The 12,573-nt window shown below is 40.9% G+C and overlaps 1 protein-coding gene across 1 annotated transcript; it reads right to left on the bottom strand.

Annotated features, from left to right (window-relative positions):
- Positions 1-961: 961 nt before the first annotated feature.
- gpr142 (G protein-coupled receptor 142) lies at positions 962-10,702 on the bottom strand. Its single transcript, XM_085283454.1, has 3 exons — positions 10,560-10,702; positions 4,341-4,495; positions 962-2,443 (listed from the first exon to the last, which is right to left on the bottom strand). The coding sequence occupies exons 2-3, from the start codon at positions 4,477-4,479 to the stop codon at positions 1,485-1,487; spliced, it is 1,098 nt and encodes a 365-aa protein (XP_085139580.1). The 5' UTR covers positions 4,480-4,495; positions 10,560-10,702; the 3' UTR covers positions 962-1,484.
- Between the last annotated feature and the right edge of the window lie 1,871 nt (positions 10,703-12,573).

Here is a 12,573-nt window from a genome sequence, read left to right as displayed (position 1 = left end):
TCACACGAGTCAAGACTTCTTAACAGTTTAAATACATTTTCGATTTTTATTGAATGCAAACAGTTTTTGACCATCAAAGAAAATCCAACCACAAGAAAAAACAATTCACCAATACAAATAAAAAAACTGACAAATGCATTAAGTTACACTAGTTGTTCTCATCTCTGAGCTCGTTCATGGAAACTGATCATTTACGTGCAATTCTTGGACACTATAGGATGAAATGAGGCTCCAGTGTTGTTTGATGTTGAAAGCAGTGCGGAGGAAGAAAATGATTTGTTCTTTTATATCATAGTTTGTATATAAAGGCTGGAACTTCTAAGACTGCAAGTAGAAATGTGCCCTTTTGGCAACTTACATGCTAAAATGTTGCTGCCTTCACTATTCTGCAAGAGAAATACGAGCCCATTAAGCTAATTAATCATATTTAATTATTATTCAGTACCAATTTAGCTGTTTCTAATCAGTGCCGTCTTGCAGTAGGTTTACTTTAACCGGTTATACGACAGCTGTGTCAGAGTGAACTGGTATGACTGGAGCTGTGTGTGTGCAGGGAGCGAAGGCTGCTGTCGTGCACAGTGTGCAGTCCACAGACTCTCACCATCGAGGAACGAGATTCAAATACGTCCTAAATACACTTGAAATATTAGTACATAAAATATTTAACCATGTCCATAAAATTTTACACAATTTAAACCGTTTGCTGATTTTTTATTTCAGAACAGTAACTACTCTGATTTGTTTCTTTTTTCTACCATTTAAATGATTAATAAATGATTTTCCAGGAACATCCGACTGAAAATGAGGCCTCTGGTTGTAAAAACACATCTGTTTATATAAATGTCCAGGGGAAAACCTCCCTCGGCTCCCTCGTGATAGGACTTCAGTAAATAGTTTTGTGATGAGTGCATTGACTCAATCACGTATTTGAAGTCTTAATGAACACAACATAAAGCTCAACTGCAGAAAAAAACTGTTTATTCAACATTATCACTCTTATTCTGACATCTTTGCAGCTTCCAGAGTGAATATCACACCACGTTACATGACCGAAGGAACAGCAACGATCACTGATTGCACTTAATATGCAAAAAGTCTTTAATATTAACATGAATCTACATCTGAGCTTACATTATTGTTCAAAAAGGGATTTTGTCCTTCTGTTTTGTTTTGTAAAAATATAAACAAATCAGTCACATTACTACCATCTATGGAAAAAAAATCTACTTTTATTTCCTCAGATTCTTCTCAAGAAAAATAAATAGGCTGTCACGTTATCTGATTTACATGGACAAACAACACGAGGTCAAACACTGTAAGACGAAAATCATGCTAAGCCGCTATCAGGCCCTCTGAGAGCGCCCCAGGGCCGACCGGTCGCTGCCCACAGTCGTAGCTGGAACACAGTATGCGTCCCTGGGGTGAGGAGTGCACCGGGACCGTGGGATGATGGGTGTTTTGGATTAAGAGGACAAGTCACAGGGTCATGAGGGCTTTCTGGCCCCATGAGGTGACAAGGGGGTGAAGTCCCGCTGAAACCGCTTGCTGTTCCCACTGTACAGAGAGGAAATGGAGGCGTTGGTGGGGACCTGCTGCTGGGGCAGAGCGCGGCGAGAGTAGAGCGGCGACCCCCTGAGCAGTATGACATCCCGCACGGCGCTGCGGAAAGGCTTACTGACGAAGCAGTAGAGGAAGAAGTTGACTGCGGTGTTGAGCATGGCCAGCATGTTGGAGAGGTCATAGGCCAGGTGGATGCGCCAGTCTCGATGAACAGTGGACACGTACAGGTGGTAGATGACCACGATGGTTCTGGGCGCCCACAGGATTGAGAACACTGAGGTGATGGCCAGCAGCATGGCCGTGGTTTTCCCGAGTCTTTGCAGTGGCACCGACTTTGTCCCCTGCTCCTCCTGACAGCGCTGCTCTCTCTGCCTCACCCTCAGTGTGTGGATTATCAGAGAGTTCAGCACTAAGAAGATGCTGCACGGCAGGAAGTAGATGATAGTCACATGTGTCCATATGAGGACGGCGTCCAGCGCTGTGGGTGGATGGCTGTTCCTCCACATGTCTGACCACCAGAAGAAAGGCACGCCCGATGCGATCGATGTTGCCAGGACCACCCCGATAATCTTCCTGGCTCGTGCCGGGTAGCTGATCTGCCGGTGGAGGAGGGGGTGGCACAGCGCCACGTAGCGGTCCACAGAGAGCGGTACGGTGGACCATATGGAAGCGTGGTTGGCTGCAAACTCGGCGACGCTGACAGAGTGCAGCAGGAGAGCGGGGACATCCCGGTGAAAAACTGCCGTCTCCAGCAGGAAGCCGACGAAGATGATGAAGAGCTGGGAGAGAATATCTGAGGCTGTCACTGCCAAGAGGTAGTAGTACAGAGCCTTCTTAGTGCGGGACGCCAGTCTGCACAAGGCCACTACTGTGAGGATGTTTACTGGGACAAAGAAAGAAGCAGAAATGAGATTAAAAGGATAAAAGTCATGAAAATAAAAGCTCTTTAAATCTGTATTTTGGAGTAGATTAATAAACCTTTTAAGAGGTTTTTATTCGATCTGACTGTTGACACTGGTGATCACTTTTATGTCCCAGTGAATACTGAAATAAAGCAACCTAAGGATAACGGCCCAAATAATAAACCCCCCAAGATTTTCTGGCAAGACTAGATCCTACAAGGATTTTGGTTTAGCTGCATAAAGAAATCTGTGAAATGGGAACGGTTCACTTCATCTTTTTCTTAAAAGGCAGAGAGAACAAGCGCCGCACTGTGCTGCATGTCTGCACAACTTTCAGGGAATTTCAGGGGAAATTAAATCAATATTTGGGCCATCATCCCGAGTTTAAGTCCGAGACTTAAACCCAGGGGCTTTTAGGTTTTGGACCTTGTAATTCTGTTTATTATTAAATATTTTCTTTTTGATTCTTAGTTTGCGTGTTGTTTACATTTGTGGCAGGGGCTTCTTTGTGTATTTTCTCAGTCTTCTGAGTCTTTAGTTCTTAGTTCCAGTTACTGTTTATATGAATTAATTCCCTCAGTTTTCCCCGGTGTGTTTTGGTTTCATCAAGCTAAGTTTACTTTTGTGTATGCATTCTGCTGCTTACTTTCTTCATGTTTTACTTGCTGTACTGCTATTTCTGTGTTTTAAAATGATCAGTTTTATTCTCTAAGATAGTGTGCAGGGCCCTCAACCTGAAGGACAAACCAACACTGCGGGTGGAGATTTATTTTTTATATCAGCTGTTTGCTTTCATTTTTCGTTAGACTTTTATCTGCTGAAATGAAATGTTGCCTTTTGTTACTTCATTTCGCTAACAGCCTGCATGTGGTCGCTCATCTTGTAATTCATGACAATATCGTTGTTTAGTATTTTATGGATATTCGTAATGACAGCAAACTTAGCAAAGAAAAATACATTATGGCATGGCAGCGTCTTTGTGAAGGATAAATACAACCAAGTTAAGGCCTCACACAGGCCTAAAGAACAGTTGGTGATGCCAATGAAAGGTCAGTGGCAAAAGCACAGTATCTAAAGCTGTGTAGCATTTGACTGTGAGTGTTTTTCATTAGTATAAAATCACATAGAAAACATTAAATCAGCCCAAAAGTTAATTAAATCAATTTGGCATTGCAGTTTACTTGAGAGACTAAATTACTGAGATGGAGCACATTAATATTTAGACGTTACAGTTAATAATAAAGCATTAAATGTTTCTGTTTAAATCCTTGTTTTCCAAACTCAGAGTTTCTGCTTCTGCTTTTTAGAGTATGTTAAAAAAAGATGCTGTTTTTATTGTCTCTCTGCACGCTGTCAGACACACAATCTCCTCTGTACTATTTCATCTCAGATGTCTTGTCAGCAGTAAGGCAGTAAGATATTTCCACTGCAGCTATTTGGATCATAGTTTTTGACCCTCCAGGATTGCAGACGTTGGCTCTTCGGCCCTGAGAGTTTTTTCCCTTTGGGAGCAGTTATTTGAAACAGCAAAGAGGACATCTGAATGCCTCAATTTCACGTCATCACTGACTTGTAAAAGTGAAACATGATAATGAAGACGTAGCTGGTGTGAGTGCTGTCTGATATGCAAGTTGATCCTAACATGGTTGGCTGGAGTGAGGGATAATAATTGGGTAAATTCCCACACAACCTCATTATCAGCTAATGAAATTAACATAAACTGTGAAAACAGACATCCCCGAGTGTATTATCCACTATCCAGTCCCCATTATAGAAGCATTAATGTACCTCTAACTCACATTTATATTGATCTCTTGAGTCATGTGCGATTCCCTGTTTTCTGATTGGTTTATGTGCTGGCTCGGTTCAAAAGTGTACCTGGTACTCCGATGGAGAGCAGAATGCTGTAGTAGATGACGGGAATGAAACCCAGGACACATTTGGACTTCTGCAGCTCCTCGGGTTTCAGGCCCAGCTCCTGGTTGCCGGACGCCGTCACATTGGGCCAGTCGATCATGACCTTGGCGGCTCCCCTGGCGAAGTTAAAAAGAGAGAATTATGTTTGCAATTGATTAGCAAGGAGAGCTTTACAAACATCGGGTCACTCAACACAAAAAACAAGTTCAGTCCACTTTTTCAGCACATCTGGGGTTGATGCACTTCATACGCAGACCTTATTTCCCCCTCAAATACACCGAAAAGCTCAGTTTTGAAGTGCATTCAGTCACAGATTTTGGAAGACGTATCCAGACCACTGTGAACATGTGTAAACCAATTCCCTCCTGGAGCTCTTTGTGCCAGAACCAGACTAAACTGGTTATTAAAATGTAACCCACCCACCCACCCACCCCTCATGTTATTGAAGATCACATAGCCATTGCTTCTAAAATGAAAATACATCTTTATGTTCGCTGTTTTTTTTGTACAACGTTTGATTGACTAAAATGGTCATGACTGAGTTACACAAGCTAGACTATTTTAAGAAGGAAGAGTGTCTTTTTATTTTCAACCAAATGCAGATTTAAAGACACATCTCTGTCCAAATATGTCTCCCCAGGCTCCACTTGGTGATCTGTTCCTTCATATCCATTAACCAACATTAACTAAGTTAACTTAGTTTATTTTCAAATACTCACTAGAGCAACAACTCTTGATTCATCCACTGCTCAGAATTAGTCCTCAACACACACTCCATTTACTGGCACAAGTTACTGTTCTGTAATTGGAAAATATGTGGAATTGTTTTTCTTAAAGATTTACCAACTTTCTGTGAGAGCCAAAGGCAGTTTGCTGTCAGGCAGTCTGCAGACCAACATCCAAAACCAACATACGTTGTTGGCTTTAGTCTTTTTCTGTGTTTTAAACCTGCCATCTGTGATACTGAGCAGAAGTGGCTCCACAGTGCAGTGGTTTGCACAATCACCCAACAAGTGAAAGATCCTCAGTTTGATCCTGGGAGGAGATACAAATTCCTTGGGGGTGGTTTCAGGAAGGGCATCCGGTGTAAAAATCTGCCATATGAAATATGTGGAGCTGCCCCCTAAAATGCATAAAGGAGCATCTAAAGTAACTTTTATCTATAACACTGAGCAGGACTGAAGTTTTAGTTGGATGTTTCTGAATTCTCTGTATTTCATGTTTTCAAGTTATTTTTTAACAAATTGAGTGTCTGAGACTAAAAACCTGTTTTTGTAACAGAGTTGACAAACTTCAGATTGTTTTTTTTAGTTGATAACACAACTGAAAACGGTAGAACCCAAGCTAATGAGATTAAATGTCTTATATGAAGGCAGACATTGATGTTTGCAATATGGATGTCCCTGAAACTCCTCAGTATGGATCCCTGATTCTAGAAACCAAGAAATTGTATTCATCTTATTTTTGTCTGTGAAGGTTCTCAGTCATCCAGGTCATCGTAGTCAAAGTCAAAGTCATCTTATTTTTCTAACACTAACCAGGCATCTTTCTGCCTCACACTGACTGTACAAAAATCCCCAGGTGAGAATGAAAAAACAGGGCGGTGAGCTGAAAATAGCCAGACAACAATGTTAAATAATCAAAAGGTGTTCATTGTCGAATATTGAATATTTGTTAAGAAAGCACAATTTAAACTATAGTGGAATATTTCTTTAATATGATCTGGTTTACATGGATGTGGTTCGGAGGAACAAGATGATGACAGATCTTCTTTTGCAGACGATGCACCGCTCTCTCTGAGTTGCTCGGTGACGTCTGATAAACGATGTTTGCTCAGCCAAACTGTTTCAGAAATAAACCGTGGAAACAAAAATATGCTAAATCCACTTAGTTTGGACTCAGTCAATTAAACTGCAGGTTCACAACAACAGCAGATGGGCTGACAGCAATGACCCTTCCACTCTCCCACCACCACAGGTCATTATCTTCCCGTCCCCAATTTAACCTTTTCACCTGGGCGCCAGCCATCCTGTTTTTCTCCATCTGCCTGCTTTCCTTATTTACTTCCCTCATCCATGAGGCAATATTTGGACTGCGTTATCTCTCGAGCTTTCAGTGACAAACCATTTGTAGTTGCTCAACCAACATACACATTATCACAGAGCCACAATCACCCCATTTGTCGGTGTTTTCATGATGTAAGCGGGAAAATCACTATCACTAACGTGTAGTCATTTTTAAATTACTGCCCTTCCAAATGCTATTTATGTGCCAAAGCCCTGCATATAAACTATATGACTGGCACATTTTATGGCCCGTAGCAGGAATATGATCGTAAACTCGAGGAGCATCGAATAGCTTAGTGCACGACAGCTTTAATTCACCACAGCCCGATAAACCAGCAGGAGAGAAATGCAATCATGAAGATCAATGATGTACAAAGGAGAGAGGTCGACATGAAGGAGGCTGCCTGCTGCCCTTTTTCTCAATAGAGTCTTAATTTAGTCCCGTGGGAAATTCACCACAAGTCCTCCAAACCTCACTGATATGATATGAAGCGTTTTCTGAATTAGTGTCTTAGTTTAGACAGAAGAAGAAGTATACTAGACCCCACTCCACAAACTACTGTGGACTACTACTGTCTGATGTTACCTTTAGCTGTGGTGGATGCTGTTACACCCAAGCCGTAATCTAACTCGATGAAAGTATTAGCGTGTGAAAATTAAACCAGATGAGACTTGGGTGCAAAGTAATCCGTATTTAACTCCAGATGCTTTGTAATAATTCTGTTTTAGGATAGGTTATGTAGCTTGTTTCCAGATATTATGATATTTTTTAGAGCACCCCTTCTTTCACCAACTCTTTGGTCACTAGAAGTTGAGGTGACATTTTAGACAACAGGGAAAGAAACAATGTATATAGTTTAAACACCAAGAGCCATTTTTTTGGCATCTGCCCTTTTTATTTCTTCTGTCAAGTAAGTAACAGCTGGTTGGTACATCACCACACGCAGCTTTTTGTATGAGATGTTTTCATTAAGCAGCCAAACAGCAAGCATTAGCTAATACTTGTGTTTTAAAGGCGATGTTCCTGGAAAATAATCAAAAATGATATTAGTGTATTTTTAGTTCAGTACTGATATATGTAATTAATACTAAATATGGGATTTTTATTAGGACAGCATTTAATTCTTTCAGTCTCATCAGCCCCCTCTAGGTGAACTGCAGTTATTTTTTAAAACAATGGCATTAATGTAAAGTGGACAGGCTCTGTGACGGGCTCTGGCTGCTGTCACAACCATTTCTAATTGAAGGACAGTCTGAAAAGATATTCTTAGCTTTATATATCAGAGAGCTGTCCGTGATATAATCTGTACTTTGTGAATGAGATTGGGATCAGGCAGGATGCTGTTTAGTGATCGTCTCATGGTGGAAATCAGTAACTGGAGATTGTCCAGGTCCCTGTGCGATCCACTGAGTTTTTATTTTATTTTTTCATTTGGAAGTTTCTGGTTTCCTTCCAGTGCCATGTGTGCTTTTGTTTTACGTCTTCCTCATCTTCTCAGTGACTTCCTGTATTATTTGGGTAATAACATTTGTGCTTCCTTTTTATCCCTTCTTTATGACACCCTGGGTGTGTAAATACGATCTTGCTTGCTCGTGTCACTCGTCAGTTTGTCCTTCTGTTGTTTGTCCTGCTACTCCTTCCCCTTTTCCCCTGTTTTGTTTCACTAGCATACTGGACTTTGTGCATCTTTATTATTATTTTTTCTATCAGCCGTTAGAGGCATGTTCTTTTGTTTGTTTAACCTACTTCAGTGCATTTGGGTCTTCTCTCCAGTGAATTACTCACAGAGATACGCACATTTCATCCACGACCTATAACATTATATTCTAACATCACCCGAGAGTCTTTCACTCACCTGCTAAAAAGATATCTGAGAATCTTTTAAGTTAAAACTTAGGGTTAAATTAAATTTATTTACACTTAAACAATAAAACAGGTGTTTTACAAATATATTAAAACCCTCAACTCTGAAGCTTCTGTAATTTCATAGCAAAAGAGTAAAGAAAAGAAATACGTATGAGGATTTATGTGTTGTACTTATATGACCAAAGGCTCCAGAGTGTTTGTGTTTAAGAATTACATTTAAGTAGACTTAAGTCCAGGCTATAAATTAAAAGCTGCGTCCTTTGACTTTTCCCAGATTCTGAAGTAACAAAATAGAACCATTACAACCCTTTTTTTGTTTATAATTAGAAATATTCTCTTATCTCATTGCTTATTATGGAACAGCTTCCCACGTGTTCAGATAGGATGTCTTATTTAGTATTAATAGATGCTCAGCTCCCATAGGAGGTGTAAGGTGTATGCAGAGATGCATTCAGTGTTTGACCTCAGACAAAATGACGCATGTTTGCTGCGCTGAAGATGAATAATGAGATGTTTTTATGGCTAACTTCAAATATAGTATAAACTTATTAAGTCCTTCAAACTGTTTGTGCTGTCTGAATAATACGGTGGCTGTAAAAACAAGAAAAACAGCAACAAAATGACACTTTTTACTTTTATTCCTCTTTTTGATCTTATTGTTTTGTGTTTAAATGATGGGTTTGGCTTTGTTGCCTCAGGGCCACCGTATCATAGTTCAAAAATTTAGTGTTACTGGAAGAAGAATCTAGTTTCTCTATTTTGTTTTGGTTAATTTTATGTGTAAAGAATGACTCAAGTTATGAACACTATCACTAAATCAACTTTGTTTTGTAATGCACACCATTGTATTGACATTGTGTAATTATTTCTATAAAAGCCCTGACATTGTATCTATTTACTTACTGATAGCAGGTGGAACTGTTCACCATCAAAGACATGCACAGAAGACTGTGCAGCAGGTACAGTTTTACACTTCATCATATTTCCACATCAGAGCTGCATTCTGACAAAACGTTAATGTTTGCATTTGCAGAAATTCTCTTCCTAGATCAAATGGAAACTACAGTGTAATATCACAGATTAAGCCGAATAAGCTGCATGTGAAAAAAGGTGAAATATCCACTGTGGACCCATGAGACTCACTCGGTCTTATCTGCTACGACACCTGATCTGTTTCCTCGTGAGCTGCCTGCAGCAGCCGCAGTGAGAAAGATGATCGTCATGAAAGTCGAGAGGTTGCCAGAAAAACGTGGCACAGGGGACCGTAATTACTCCCGGCAGTCAGTAACCCAGCAGACGTGTTACACGCCAGCCAAGGACCTCTTAAATCCTGAAGCTTGGAGAGTTCTGTGTCTCCACTAGCTGAGAAATTTCTCGTGCAGACATTCACATCTACGCCTCGTGTCCCGTGGGTGCTATTGATTCTGGAGGTGGGAATGCAGCTCAGAGCTTTAGAGGTGTTTTATTAAATCCTAAAATTTACAGTCTTTTCAGTACGTCAGCAGCACAGACGGGACAGTAGAGTCAGTGCACATCAGCCTTAATCAGAAACACACCTCTATCTTTTTGAAGGGACACAGTTTTCCCAGGATCCAAATGCAGCTGGAGCTATCGGAGCTCTGCAGGGGGGTCAGTGTCCACGAAGCTGAAATGAACTCTATCTGTACTCCACTTAATTATTCATCAAGAGATGCTGCACCTGAAAGAGCAGCGCGTGGAGATAAAGGGTGCTGGCAGCATAACTGTACTGCAAACATATCAGGGTTTCGCGTGGCAGCAAGTCTGAAGACGTTTGGTGTTTAAAATCAGGAAAATTTTCTGTGAAAATCAAAACTTGACAGGAAGCAGTGGAGAGAAATCTCCCAGCTGTTCTGATCAGGAGCGCAGATGCTGCAAGATCCTGAGCCACGGTCACCGCTGTGGCTGTTAAGAAGATAGAATCCAGAAGAGCATTTTGGCAGAAAGTAACAGGCACGTATGATGAGAAACGCCTGCTTCGTAGCAGATTAAAGGGTGAAATAACAAGAAAAACACTTCAGGTCAAAGCAAAGCCAATTATGAAACATTTGGAGGCAACACAATCCAGACCCGCTTCTCCAAATGACTTCATAATAACTGTACTTTGATCCATCATCTGAAGTTGGAACAAGTCTAATTGCAGGACAAACAGAAACCTTTATCCTGTTACAACATACTCTGCACAAACAGGGGTTTTCTTTGGCTTAGTCTCATCGCCAGCAGACTTACCTTCACATCCAGTTTTCAATGTGGATTCTCCACCTGGGGTACAGCCGGTCCTCTGCACTGTCACTCCCCCCAGAGGCTCCTACAGAGTCCCTGCTGGACAATCCGGTTAGGAGACGAGGAGGAGGAGAAGAATCCAGGCAGCCGGTACATTACTGCTATGAGTGAACAGAATGAGAGGGGAGTAATGAGGAAGAGGGGAGTGAAAGTAAAGGGGAGGGTGAGGGAGGGAACTGATGTGTGAAGGAGGCAGGAAATGGATCAGAATAAATTGAGAGGGTGTGGGGAAAAAAGATGGAAAACCACAGTGAGTTCGAGTGGGAACAAAAAGTGATCACTTCTCATGTTGAAGCTTCTCGTCAGGATTTCGGTGTGAAGTGTGTTCACACTGGAAATGTGACAAACGAAATAACCTGTCAAAGCAGTCGGATTGATCCACATTCCAAAGTATATACGAACAACATGAGGGACGACACGTAAAGCAGGCTGTGGGAATGTGAAACATTTCCAAGCAGCAGCTACGTCATAAACACTAAATACTGATGACAAATGTGACAGGTCTCCAACGGAAGTGTCTCCATCACCCCGTAGATACAGCAAAATATGGGCCATCCTAGGAATTGTTTTCAATGAGGTTAGAATAATAATAATTATTATTACCATCTTATTAAAATGCAGAGATTGAAATGCAGAAACACAGTCGCACTGACACAAACATTTGTATAATTTTAATTCACAGCATTTCTTTTTTCATTTAAAATGTGAATATTAGTGAGAATTAGTAAAGGGAGATTATTTGCATCAGTAATATTTCCATTTTCATGTCAGCAAATGGAATATGAATCAAAAATACATTTGACAGGACAGGAGCACATCCACACAGCGAGAGGCAAGGCCGTACACTTTTATACCATATATATAGCTAACCAGCCACTTTATTAGGTACACTTTATTGGTATTGAATTGGTCACTCTTGTTTTCAGAGCTGCTTTAAGTTTTGGTCCATGTTGACATGACAGTTGCTGCAGATTTGTGAGCTGCACATCCATTAAATGAATCTTTTGTTGGACTACATCCCAGAGGTGCTTTGGTGACTATGGAAGCAGTTTGAGTACAGTGAATTCACTGCCATGCTCAAGAAACCTGTCACAGGCTGGGTCTCTGACCCGGCGCTCTGAGTTCATTTTGTATTTGTCTCATTTTAGATTTGTGATTAGTTTATGTGTCATTCCTATTTAGCTTTAGTTAAGGAAAGGCAGTTATTATTTATTGTTTCCTTGGTTTCTATGTTTGAGTTCTTGTATCGTTCATCACGTGTTAGGTCTCTTAAGCTTGTGTTGTCATGTCTAGTTTCAGTGTTTCCTGTTTTATTTTGAAGGAGTCGTGTGTTCTTTGTTCATTGTATTTAGTTTCACTTCCCCTGTCCTGTCATTAGGCTCATGTCAGTCAGCTGTTCCTTCATGTGTTCCCACTTCCCCTAATCACCTCCTGTGTATTTAAGTCCTCTGTTTTCAGTGTGTCATTGTCAGATCGTCTGCTTTGTTTGCAAGCCAAGAAGTAGTTTCAAGTTTCCTCATGTCAAGTCCATGTTCCTGTTGTAGGTTTTTAGTTCATTTAGCTCACCCAGTTTAGTTTGTTAGCATTTTGCCTTTTGTTTACAGTTATTTTGCCAGCCTCAATAAACGGCTCGTTTTCTGTTATTCAAGTCATGTTTCACATTTTGTTTTCGTCTGCATTTGGGTCCACCCTTCACTCTACACACAGTCAGCCCTGCTGATTGTGACAAAACCAGTCTGAGATGATTTCAGCTGGTGTGGTATCCTGCTGGAAGCAGCCATGAGGAGATGGGGTGGACATGGTCAGCAACAACATTCTTGACTTAAAGAGTGGTTATTTGAGTTACTGTTGCCTTCCCATCAGCTCGAAGCAGTCTGGCCATTTATTTTTTGAGCTCTGACATCACCAAGGTATTTTCTCCCACATGTCTGTCACCACATTTTCTCCTTTTTGGAACATT

This window comes from Mchenga conophoros, linkage group LG8 (assembly GCF_057382185.1).
Source record: "Mchenga conophoros isolate Kocher_MC1m ecotype Shallow Benthic linkage group LG8, M_conophoros_male_GT1.1, whole genome shotgun sequence".
Taxonomy (NCBI): Eukaryota; Metazoa; Chordata; class Actinopteri; order Cichliformes; family Cichlidae; genus Mchenga; species Mchenga conophoros.
This window is presented reverse-complemented; position numbering and strand designations above follow the sequence as displayed.

Coding starts and splice junctions, on each gene's coding strand:
- gpr142 (XM_085283454.1), bottom strand. CDS start 4,479: ATGATCGACTGGCCCAATGTGACGGCGTCCGGCAACCAGGAGCTGGGC. Junction 2,444..4,340: donor GCTCTCCATCGGAGTACCAG/GTACACTTTTGA, acceptor TCTTTGTCCCAG/TAAACATCCTCACAGTAGTG.